At 39.1% G+C, this 12,806-nt stretch overlaps 1 protein-coding gene across 5 annotated transcripts in view; it reads left to right on the top strand.

Moving 5' to 3' along the window:
- The window catches only part of FAM13C (family with sequence similarity 13 member C), a 142,023-nt gene that overhangs the window by 17,795 nt on the left and 111,422 nt on the right, over positions 1-12,806 (top strand). For 3 of the 5 annotated variants that reach the window (XM_030941262.1, XM_010367044.2, XM_030941263.1), the window contains exon 1: positions 7,785-7,851. In XM_030941262.1, the coding sequence (XP_030797122.1) occupies positions 7,790-7,851 (62 nt within the window). In that variant the 5' untranslated portion in view covers positions 7,785-7,789. Of the gene's footprint in view, positions 1-7,347; positions 7,675-7,784; positions 7,852-12,806 lie in introns of those variants that run through there. The other 2 variants (XM_010367049.1, XM_030941264.1) reach the window with 2 other exon arrangements.

Below are 12,806 nucleotides of genomic sequence, written 5' to 3'. Positions count from 1 at the left end.
TGTTCAGAGGTTGAGCATTTTAAAGAGATGTAGATTATCATATTGTAAGCAGACAAAGGCATGTATGTAAGGAGATTACCAGTGAAAACATAGGCATATTTACTTAGGCCAATGCTCAGATAGCATGTGTAAAGAAAGAGGATGCTATCAAGATTTAAAAACAGAGCAATTAAATGCAATCGTGAAATGAGAAAGAAAAATTTAGAAACTTCCTTTGAAGGTACAGGAGGAATTTGGGGGATAAATTAACCTTTCTCCTTCTTAGATTAGGGAATGTTTTGCTGAATGGGGCCCAGACATCTAGGATGTGTCCTGACTTACACCCAAGCAGGTGTGAGACTGTCTTTCAACTGCATGACTTGTTAAATTGCTATATGTGTTAGACTAGAGCTTCAGCTATTACCACTTTGCTGGGAGAAAGAGTATGATAAAGAGGATGGAAATGCCACTCCCACCTTGAGCCATTTTGTGCCTTCATGATGTCACATGTAACCTTGCAGCGCCAATTTTACTATCTCCCACCCTAGCAGCACCTCAGATGTTGGGTTTAAGCCCTTTTTTCATTGCTTCTTTTCCCACCTACCACCCCTAAAGGAAAACAATTTTAAACTTTCTACATTTTAATATAGTGAATAATTATGTAAAATTTTCTGATTGATATAAGCAAGAAAACATTATGAATTGAATAAAAGTGTGTTTATTATTTGCCTGAACTTTTTGAAGGACTGTTTTCATATAACACTGATTCTATAAAACTGTAAAGGCTAGCTGACATAATTTTGGCTAAAATATATATTATAAAAGATTTGGAAAGTTGTATTTAATAGTATAAAATGTCAGATCAAACAAAATAGAATTTCAAAGGAATATACACAAAGCTGACCATTAGGCTCTACAAACCAATTGCTCGCCTTCTGGAAGGCACAGGTATGGCTCTGGAGTGTCGGTGGAGTCTGATAATCTGGGTCTGCCTTATGATGTAATTGCCCAAACCACTCACAATGATCTTGGGCCACATGCAAAAGTATAATGTTAAGAAGAGGGAGGCATAAATTCTGTTTTACTCTTCACTGAACAGACCACAACCTGGAGTAATATGTCCAGTGTAGGGCTGCCCTTTAAGAGGACAGTATCACACTTTATCCAGTGCTACACAAGATGCTGAAGGGCTTCTAAGTAATGTCATATGAGATTCTACTGAAGAAATTGAATCTCTTTGGCTGGGATATGAGAAGATGGGGTAGATTAATTCTGAGGGGCATTCAAGCCACAGGCGAAAGTAACAAGAGACAGGGGAAGGTTCATGTGGATTTTTTTTTTTTTCAAGATTTGAAGGATCCAATAAAAGAGCTTCCAAAGTGTGAATTTTTGGCCTCTGAAGGTCTCAAGCAGCAGTTGGAGATTGTTCTGGAAGTTTAGGTATTAAAAAAATAAGTAGGCCGGGCGCGGTGGCTCACGCCTGTAATCCTAGGACTTTGGGAGGCTGAGGCGGGAGGATCATGAGGTCAGGAGATTGAGACCATCCTGGCCAACTTGGTGAAACCCCATCTCTACCAAAAACACAAAAATTAGCTGGGCATGGTGGCATGTGCCTGTAATCCCAGCTACTCGGGAGGCTGAGGCAGGAGAATCGCTTGAACCAGGGAGTCGGAGGTTGCAGTGAGCAGAGATCTTGCCACTGGACTCCAGCCTGGCGACAGAGTGAGACTCTGTCTCAAAAATAAAAATAAAAAATAGTAATTAAACTAGATAACTCCCAAGGTTCTGAAGAATCACATCAGTAGCAAGGATGTATTTGATTATCTGAAAATTAATTCAAACTAAGGTGTTGACAACCAATTCTGCTTTTCCCAAGAAAATTTTTTCTTTTAATAGGGTGTTCTAGGTTGACAATTCCATCAACATGCCCACATTCTGCTTCCACTGCAAACACTGCTGAACAGTCAATCCCAGTACCCTTTCTGGCTAGACTGGGACCACACCTCAGAAACAAACAACATTCTGTGCAGCCAGTATCATCAATCAGGTTGGCACAACAGCAGGAGATCTATTTGTTATCCCTGCAAAGGAAAGGAAGGAATGTCTGATACAGGAGTACATTACCTAAAGGTAACTTGTCTTGGAAAAACCTCACTTAAAATGAGTCCCTTAATCAGGAGCTAACATTTCCTAGTTAATAGAAACAGAAAAAGGGGGTGAATGAAATATCTTGAAAATGAAACTAAATATTCACTCATTAATTTTATTCCACAAATATTTATTGCATAGCTACCTTGGTAGACACCATTGTTGACCATGGGGTTATAGTAGTGAATGAGACCCAAAAGTCTTTTTACTCAAAGAGCTTAACCAGGGCTGTCCAATCTTTTGGCTTCCCTGGGTCACATTGGAAGAAGAATTGTGTTGGGCCACAAATAAAATACACTAACACTAATGATAGCTAATGACTAAAAAATGACAAAAAAAAAAAAAAAAAAAAAAAACTCAGTGTTTTAAGAAAGTCTACCAATTTGTGTTGGAATGCATTCAGAGCAGTCCTGGACCCCAGGTTGCACAAGCTTGGCTTACATTGTAGTGGAGGGGGAAAGTATACAACAAACAGAGAAATAGCTATTAAATATATGGTAGGGACAGATCCTATGAAGAAAATAAAGCAGAATAGAGTGATAGGAGAAACTAATTTAGGGAGGGTGGTCAGGGAAGTTTTCCCCAGGGGAGGACATTTGTGCATATTACTGGTGGTGTTCCCAGAAAAGGGAACAGCAGGTGCAAAGGTCCTAAGGCAGGATCAGGTGCACCTGTTATAATAACAGGGGAGAGGCCAGTGTTTTGGACATAAGTTCAGTTGTCTCCAGGGCCTGAGCACATAGGGCCTGAGAGACCATGGTAAATGGTAAGGAATTTATAAAAATATTACTATTTTATATTCTGGGTATAATTCAAATAGTGAACCAATTCTTAGAAATTATAGAGACTAAATTTTACCCATTGGAGGGGTTATACATATTTTTCTCAAAAAAAATAATAGCTCAAAGTGATAATCTTCACATCACATTTGATACTCATTACATTATTATAAAAAAAGGAAATTACAAAATTAATTAAGGGCTCCATAAATTTTTCCAAGGACCACTCCTAATCCTTTGATAGTTGACTAATTCCATTTGGAATTGGCATGTCAGCATCCTTGTCAATTTTTTATTCTTTGGTTGTTACTACCAAAACCTCACTTGTCACTGGTTTTGAATGTGATTCAAGCCGTTCTGCAATATCACTTCCACTGGCTTCATGAAATCCTGACTCTTTTGTAAAAAATTGAAATTTCACTTATCAATCAATTTATATTGCATCTGCATTTTATTGTCAGATGAATCAGAGAGAGATTGCCAAAGATGGACTTGATGTACACTAGCATTAATTAGAGACGGATGTTTGGATGAAGACCAATATCATAAACAGTCTGTCACTGGTACATGATTTTGGTATCACAACTCTGCTTCCCTGGGCACCTTTGAATCTTCAAGAGCTCAGTTACTGACCACTCAGATAATGAGGACTCTTGCTATGCTGTCCTCATTGGAGCTGGTGAAGAAATAGATTAGGGGACAGGGAATCAGGAAGAAGTTTTTTTTTTTTTCTTTTTTTGTGGAAAAAAAATTATCTTTTCAGGCAAGAGTCCTCTCTTTCACAAGGAAGCCTGGTCATTCCCAAGGGTACTGACAGGAAGCTACAAGTCACTCTGTCCAGGCCAATAGAGTAGGCCTCTGTTGATTTCCTGGCATTGTAAAGATTCTGGCTTCTTGCCCCAGCATCTTGCAGAAAGTGATTTCTCAGAATTGTCTGTTCCTCCAGGGATGCACAAGTATTTTAAATCGAAGAGTTGTAAACTGAGCACAAAGTCAATCTGGATGAAGCCAATTTCATCCGGAGCAGCCCATCCGCATTTAGTAAAGTTTTAAATTTTATTATTCTTAATAAAAAAGCTATGTAAACACTGTGCCATCATAGGAATTAGAAAGAAAATATCATCTGTAAACCTACTATTCAAGCACAGTAGCATTGTTCATCTTACCTCAAACTTTGTTTATATATTCTTATTTATTATAATAATACCAGTGAAAATAAGGATAACTAGCAGCATTTATTTACTATTTTTAAAATTTGTCAGGCATGTCATTTAATTTAATCTTCATAAGAACCATAAAATAGGTCATTATTTTCTCTATTTTACACAGGAGAAAATTGAGGCAAAAGAGGTTGTTCGTGTTTAAACTCTTAGTAAGTGGTGGGTCTTGAGTCTTGGCAAATCTGGAACTTTCTTGAACTCTACACTGTTGCTTTATATTTTGCATGTAGTCAAGTCAATACATTAGAATTAACAATTTTACAACTAAAATAAACTATTGGTATTAGATCTGATATTCAGATATTGGTCTTAAGAGCACTGATAGAAAAATCAGCAGTTAAAATTGAGCACTTTAACATGTAAGTGAGTTAACCATATTCAAATCTAGCATCTTCATTTTCCCTTTATTTTACTTATATTGTATAAAATAGAATTGTACATATACATTATGTACTTTCCATATATAAATATGTAACATATTTATATTAAGAATGTTATGATGTCAGGGACTGTGTCTTATTCATAACTATGGGATAGTGATAAGCATGTAGAATCATTTGTTCATTCATTCATTTGTTCAATAAATACACCACTTAATTCTCTTTGCATTTTTTTCCTGATATACTCAGGAGTTATTTTCTGAAAATTCCTAGTTATATACATGATGTTCATTGATGATATATTTAACAAAAAATTATTTTGGTCTTCAATGAATTTGAGGAACACTGGTTAAAAACAGATGGAAAACTTTTGTTTGCTGCCTAATGTGCATTGTGAATTTATAATATGCATCTTTTCCAAAACTTATTTTTGACCATGTAACTTTTACAACATTTTCCTGGATTTCCTGGAGACTAGAATTTCACTGCCACTTGGGAAATATGGCCTAGAACTTACTTCTTCATAAACTCAATATTAATTTTTCTGCTCCGCTTTTCAAACCCTCCTGGAATTGCTCTTTAGTAAAGCTGAGGGTCTCCAAAATAATCATGTGTTGTATGATATTTATCAGTATTGTCCTATTCCAAGTTGAACAGTACAAAACATCATAAAAGCCAGTTAAAAAGCCACTTATAAAGACAATTTCTAAACCTGATTTAAGATGAAAACAAATTCCATAAGAACTAGTTGAGAAGTAAAAATTAAAATGGTTGATTTTCTTGTATACTGCCTAATAATTTTTTTCAGGGATGTTTTCGTTTTTATCTATAATCAACCGTATCAACCAGTTGTTTTCATTGTAGGTGAGTATTGCCTAAAACCTAATTTTGGTCCTTACTATTCACAAGTTGCTGAGAATTCTTATTTCTTTTCCTTGGACATTATTGAACACTTGCATTTATTGGGTACATTTGTTATTTCCTTTTATTTTCAAAGGGCCCACTTCATTTCATAGAATGAAAAAAAAAATAGTATTTGGCAGTATATAAGAAAATCAACCATTTAATTAAGGTTGTTCTTAATTAAATGTTCAAGTCCTATTTCAAATTAAAAGCATTGAACATTTCCATTATGAGTGGATCACTGGGAATATTTACAGGAGAAAAGTGTGATCTTTCTCTACACTGGAACACTTGGAATAAGCATCATAGTCAATGAGTACAAGGGATTTGTGGAAATTAACAACCATGTAATCTATGAAACCAAGAAGGCTGAATATAGATTTACCTACATCAGTCTGAATAAACAAAGAACAGATCTCACTGTGAAATGGCTAAATAATGAATACAGTGAAGCAGCCATGTCTCTTACTCCTGAACCTAGCTCAAATGAAATAGTAGGTTGCTTCAGAACATATATGTACTGTATAGTTATACATACAAAGGATTAATATTTCTTAACTTATTTTAGTCCATAGAATTCAGGCTAAGACCATATTAGGTTTTTATTCAGCAGATTTAAAAAATATTTGGAGAGAGGAAAGCAAAGTTGCAAAGAACCTTAATGAAACCTGTTTTTCTTTGAAAACTCAATTTTTATTTTTCAAGGTATAAATTTAAAACGTTAAAATACAACTCTCATACAAACATAGACAGGCAGCAGAGATCTATTCACTTATTAACGGGGAAAACTGTAAGATGAAGAAGGTGGTTTCAACAGCATTTTGAGGATCTGTGTATTTACAGGTATTTAGAAAGAAAGTTTGGTTAGATGCAAAATGATTGGTTAGATGCAAAATGATTGGTTAGATGCAAAATTGGTCATCTTCCTATAGTGCAATAAAATCATAAACGCTGCAGTTATCTTTTCCTCTGGACAGGCTGAATAAAGTGTGCAAGTTACCACGTAACTTCACTGTGGCTGGAATCTAATCAATAGTGAAGAGCAAAGCCAAACACAACTAGAGAATTAACTAGCCCCTGGGTGGACCTGTTAACCGAGGTCTCGGTTTGACATTGAAAGGTCATGCTCTTCCCCATTATTTCCAAGTTTTGGTAAATTTTCTAATTACCCAATTAGAAAAATTATGAGTTTTTGTTGTTGTTGTTATGTTAACTCTTCAACTTTTATAGGTTTGGACTAAAAACCACTATCCCACTTGCTTCTGGGAGTAGAAAAATTAAAAGGGGGGGGATAGGAATCTTAGTTCAAAATTCAAAAAAATAATTCAAATTCAAATAAGAATCTTTAGTAGATGCTACATCCCATATCCAGGTCAATATGGCAGGAGAAATGAACAATACAAAGAGGGCAGGACAAATATTCACAAGGGAATGAAGCCAGTGGGGGGACTGACAGTCCTTCCTTTCCCTAACAGGGTTGCCTTTATGCAAAGGGATAGCGTTTGTGGATTCCGTCTCTCCATCCTTTGTAAAGGTGCTAGCTAGGAAGCCGAGCTCAAGCAGGCTGCCCTGGGCGTAGCAAGCCCCACCCCTTGCACGGTGTCCTAATCACCAGCTAACCCCTGGAATAAATTCTCCACTCGCCCTGCGTGGGTTCATTCACAGCTCTGTAGTCCGGGGCTGGGCACTTCCTCTCTGGGACTGAAATAAGAGCGCTCTAGACAGATCAGGTGTGATGCAGCCAGCCCTGCTTCAGAGCCTATTCTTTTTCCTAGGCAACAAAAAACAACATACACACAAAATAAAACACCAAACAGCCGCAATGTCCCCCTCCCCCTTCTTGTTCTCTCCTGACTTTTTCTGAACGATGGATGAATCTCTGCGAGCCTCCATCCCTGGGGGTGGGGTAGGAGTGTGGGGGGTTGGGGTGAGCTCTGTAAAATTGGTAGGAGACGTGTGGAAGAAAGCAAGTCTCCTGGGTATTTCAGCACTTCGGCAGAAACACTGAGGCATTCTCATTGCCAGCCTCGGGGGTGGCTGGCACAAACAGCCCAAGATCAAATGCGGCGCCTGGGCTGGCGAGGTCGGGGTCGTGAGGTAACTCTCCAGGTGCTCCTCGCTGGATCCCGGGGTCCCAGCCCCTCCGCCGCGCCCCGCCCAGCTCTGTCCCCGCAGCCTCGCGGGCTGCCGGGCTTTGTGGTTCGCCCGTGCCACTGGGCCCCTGCTGGGGGTGTCGTTACGAGCATGTGCAGACAGCAGCCCAAGGTAGAGCGAGCGTGCCGGGCGAGCCCGGAGACTTGCCTTGCAATGCCATGTTTGTGTGTATGCTCTAACTCCCGGAGAGCACTCAGGGAGACGGCTCCCGGGCCAGACTTGGCTGATGTTTTCTTGTTTCTGTTTCAGCCTTCAGGATAATTCCTTCAGCAGCACCGCTGTAACAGAGTAAGTGATTCTCACCATTAAAATCAGACTTGCATGCCTTTCTCTGGAAGCAACTATCGTGAAGGTATCCTCCAACCGTTCCCAGCCGCTATTCGTTTTAGATGCATTGTCTCCCGGAATCTGGGGCTGTGAAGACCGCGAGACGTGCTGACTGATGGGGCCCAGACATCTTTACAGGTTGAAACCAGCATTTTAGCAGCTTCGGGAGAGAAATTAAAACCAGTTGATTGCTTGCAGGAGCTCAGTGCTCCAAGATATGTGTTCTTGGAGCTCAGATTTTTAAAAATCCATTTGACGTGTTAGGAAGCTTTGTTGTATTTTGCCAACATTGGTGTCAGTTTTCATGGAGTGCACACTATATACATTTACAGCAATAGGAGATAGATGCGAAATGAGTTGAATTCCAGCATGTGGTAAACAGGCTAAACTTATCTTGGCCCTCTCTTGTCTACAGATTTTTAAGGCATATCAGAGTAAACTTTTTGTGCATGCCCTTTGTCATTTTTGTCTTCTGACTCTAGAGATGTGGCTGTAGGACGAATGAGACACCTGGTCCTATGGTTAAAGCTGTTGATTAGGGCAACTAACACCCTTTAAACCCAGAATGAAGGAGTGTGAATGAAGGAGTGTGCCAGCAAGCACAGTGATTTTTTTAAAGATATTTATATGTTATAGTTTTAATTTTTGCCATCCTTAAATGTTTTCCTAATATTATACTATATTTGTTAAAAATTAACAGATAGTGTATTTTGCTAATACTGTATGTAATTTATATATATATATATACTTCATCTAGCATTCTTTCTCTAGGCTAATTCATGATATTTACTTCTGGGACCTTTGTGGAAGCCACTCTAAACAGCTTTTCAGGAAAAAGGCATCTTCAACTACAAGTAAAGTTGTATCTTCAACTACGTTTTAAAAATGCTATGAATTTGATATAGAAGGCCTAACTAACTGGGGAACTGTTTGCTAAAATTACCTAAAAAGCAAATAAATGTAGAAATAGGTATCTTTTGGCTTCCAAGTCCTGCCACTATCACAATGACTTGGTGAGGGAGGGGTAAGGTTTGCAGTGCTTCCTAGGCCCTCTTGTTTTCCACATTCTTTTGTTTCTCTCTTTCACTGTGCTGCTCCTTTAGTATCCAGTTTTGAGCCCTTAAGTGGACTCACTTAAAAAAAAAAAAAACAGGGTTGACTTTAGAAGAAGCAATGTAAAATACTCATTTGGACCCACATTCTGTTTATAAGATTGCTTGGTAACCTGTGCTGCAATGTTGCTCTTCTAAAGGCCTGAGAGAAGGGGAGAGAGGTGTGCCAAAGTGTGCATCTGCAGGCCAAAGATGAGGCCTGGACTTCCTGCTCCAGGTGCACAGGTACTGCTCTCCTCCCTTTGCTGTGCTTCAAGCACTAAGTGCTTTCTGGCCCCGATTCTCAGGAGCCTGGTGTGGCCAAATCCTCAGTCAGCCACAGGTATGGCAGGTTCAAAATGGAGACACTTAGCTCCAGATTTCACATGGACTCTTTTTTTTTTTTTCTGTAGAGGTTTTGTGGTTAAATGCTGGGGAGAGCCTGGTGCCTTGTCTTTGGACACTCCCAAGGAGTTCTGATTGCATAAGATCATGTTTTTACTTTCAGAGGAGTGACAGTGATTTATTTTAAAAGGCACTGAGAGATAATTGGTATGCCATCTAGCTAATATAAAAATCTAAGGAGCCTATTGAAAACATACCAAAAGCTTCATAGGTGTAACACATCATTGACTAGGATTGTTTAAAACTAGTCATTGTCCACAATAACATTTTCCCCTCCCCTCAGTAATATGACCCATATTCCGTGCTTCTCTGGGCATGACCCCATAGCCCTCAGGACCAAGGTGCTATATCCTGAGACACAGACATAGCAGGTGCCCAGGAAATGTTTGGGTGTGGTCTTGGCCTATACAGAGGAGGGAATTTTCTCCCCTCTATGCTTTGAATACAAGAAAAGCTCGTCTGCCTCCTGTCCCCACCCTATTCCTACATCCTTCTACTCACACCTACTTATTTTCTTCGATGCCTGAAATTTCACCTAGAGATGATTTCTTTGGATGAAGGCCTCTGGTAGTGACCCTTATTAAAATGGAAATTCAAAGGTTTGTGCCCTTGGGAAGTGGATTCAAATTGTCATGAATACTTTCATATGAATTATTTTACATAACCTATTTTCTAATCTGTTATGGTTATGGTTATGGTTATGCTTGGCCAGCTGGGAGTCTTAGAAGAGTCAAGGGGAAAGGGAAATTGGGAGGGACTCAAGGACAGATTTTATTTTCTTCTTGGTTTTTCCCAGGCATGGCACTATCTATGCAGCTCTGGACAAATTCAATTTCTTTTTCCACCCCAATGTTTTTGTCACAATGGCCTTGGCCTTTTCTTTCCTATCTGTGGCACCTTTTCATCTAATATTTTCCCATGGTCGATTGTGACGTTGCCCTGGCTAACTTGCTATTTTAAATGAAGCCTGCAATAATTCTGATTAGTTATCATTCAAACCAGTGGTTCTCAAAGCTAAATGATCATCAATATGAACTGGGGAAGAGGACTGGCGCTTGTGAAAATTGCAGTCTCCAAGGCTTTATCTCAAAGTGGGAACCCAGAACGGGTGATTGCATTGGTGCCAGGACAGTGCTGGTTTGGGGTTTGGAAACCTTTAGGTCAGCGTTGTTTAGAAACATAGCAGTTCTATAGGTAGGCAGTGTCTTTTAAAAATCCACATTCCTGGGCTCTGCCCTCAGAGAGTTGATGTAGTGGGGCTGGAGACTTCTGTTTTGACCAGGTACTTCAGGTAGTGCTAATGCAAGTGGTTCGGGGGCCACATTTTGAGAAACCCCACAGGAGGCTGTACCTCTGCAACTTTGCCTTCAGGGAACATGGTACTACAGGGCAAGTGTAAATATCTTTATAGCGCAACTACATTTTATCTAACTCTCAGTCTGAGTCCTCTCTTCTGTTTTAGGCAGCAAAGAGAACTTCTTGTGGGCACTTCTTTCACCAGCATTTTTCTAAGAAATGGCATGCCCTGTCTCTTGTGAGCCTCTGGCACATAGACTGAAGAGATTATTTGGTTCTTGCTTTTTGGGCTTAATGTGGTGAAGAAGAAACAATCCAGGCTTCACTGATTTAGGCCTTGGGATCTTGACTTACAACTTAGCCCAGATGCAAAGGTAATTTCTACCTCGGAACATTCTCAGGCTGAATTGAGATTATATGAAAGAGCAGGTGAGCTGTGAAATACTTCACAACTTTTTCTTGTTTGTAGTTGATTGAGAGGGCAAAAGTTCAAATAGGAAAAACAGTAGCAACCCTGAGCATTTCACAAAGAAATAAGGGGTTTTAGGGAAAGGACCCAAATGATTTGTTAATTGAATAGAAGTTGATGGTCTTTAGCAAGGCACATGAAAACTCAAATCAACTAAAAGAGGTTGTAAACGTGTGCCATCTAAGCCAGGAGGTAGCTCTATTTCAGTTGCTCTATCTGTGAGCTTGGAATTGTGTTCTTTGAGTGGCAACTGGAGTTGTTTAGTAGACATGAATGTTGGATCAACTAATCAGCTCCAGCTTTATACTTCAGAATCTTCTCCAACTTTGTATGTTCTGGTGCCAAGTTTCCATTTTTAACTGATTGTACTTTGAGGAGAAAGATTAATAAATCAAATGAGGGAGAAAAAAATAGGTTCTTGCCAAATCCCCAAACAATAGGTATTGTGGAGCTCCAGAACTGAAGCTCCAAAGTGCTCTGCTTAAGCCCTAGATCTTTGAAAGCAACAATTCTAGATTTTTGTTCTTCATTGATTTTGCTACTTTGCTATTGAAAAACATTTTTATCCACATTTCAAAGCCTAGGTGATCTATTAGCTGAATGCTGCTAATGAAGGAGAACAAAGCAATACTTGGGGATTTGTTTTCCATGAGATGGACAGAGTGGACTATTGGCAAGAAAGTAAGGAAGGTTGGTTTATTCTATTAAAAGTAGCTTTTTTTTTTTTTTCCCAGACAGAGTCTCGCTCTGTTGCCCAGGCTAGAGTGCAGTGATGTGATCCCGGCTCACTACAGCCTCCATCTCCCAATTTCAGGTGATTCTTGTGCCTCAGCCTCCTGAGTAGCTGAGACTACAGATGTGTGCCACCACGCCCAGCTAATTTTTGTATTTTTAGTAGAGATGGGGTTTCACCATGTTAGCCAGGCAGGTCTTGAACTTCCAACTCAGGCCCACCTTGGCCTCCCAGAGTTCTGGGATTACAGATGTGAGACACTGCACCAAGGCAACCAATTTTTTTTAATTGCCAGAGGTAACAAAATATTTCAGTAGGTAGAAAGGGTTAGAGTCTGTGGGTGGCCTTTGTTTAACTCACTACGAAACTATAAATTAAAGGTTTTAAGGGACGAAGACTGGATTCCTTTTGTGGGTTAATTATACACCATTGCCAGTAAAGAATATTTTTAAGTGTTAAATTATTTCATATAGTATAAACACTATATTATGGTTATATTTATGTATGCAGGTATTTATTTGCTTTATTTTTGTCTACTCATTACATTGTGAATTTCTTAGGGCAGGGTTCAGATCTTTTTCAAATTTTGTGTCCTTTAGAAGCAGTGCTACACAAATTGTGAGTCTCCAAATTGTTTAAAGCATGTCTGAGACAAGAAAATAAAACAGAAATAGGGAGTAAGTATCTTATAACTTTAATAGGAATTTGGCATTGCTGTGACATTTTTACCAAAGTGTCTGTCCACAGTGGTGTGGAAATAAAAAACAAACCGGTCTGTCCTAAACCCTGAGAGTTTGCGAAGCACAGTTCCAATGTCTAATGCAGTGCCTGGATTCAGTAAATAAATGCTGGTTAAATTATTTCAGAGACCAGACCTCTTAGGGAACAAAGTTAATATTTCAATTCAAGAATTTTTGAGTGT

Source organism: Rhinopithecus roxellana, chromosome 11 (genome assembly GCF_007565055.1).
Source record: "Rhinopithecus roxellana isolate Shanxi Qingling chromosome 11, ASM756505v1, whole genome shotgun sequence".
NCBI lineage: Eukaryota > Metazoa > Chordata > Mammalia > Primates > Cercopithecidae > Rhinopithecus > Rhinopithecus roxellana.
Note: the sequence above shows the minus strand (reverse complement) of the source record. Positions and strands in the feature narration are given on the sequence as shown.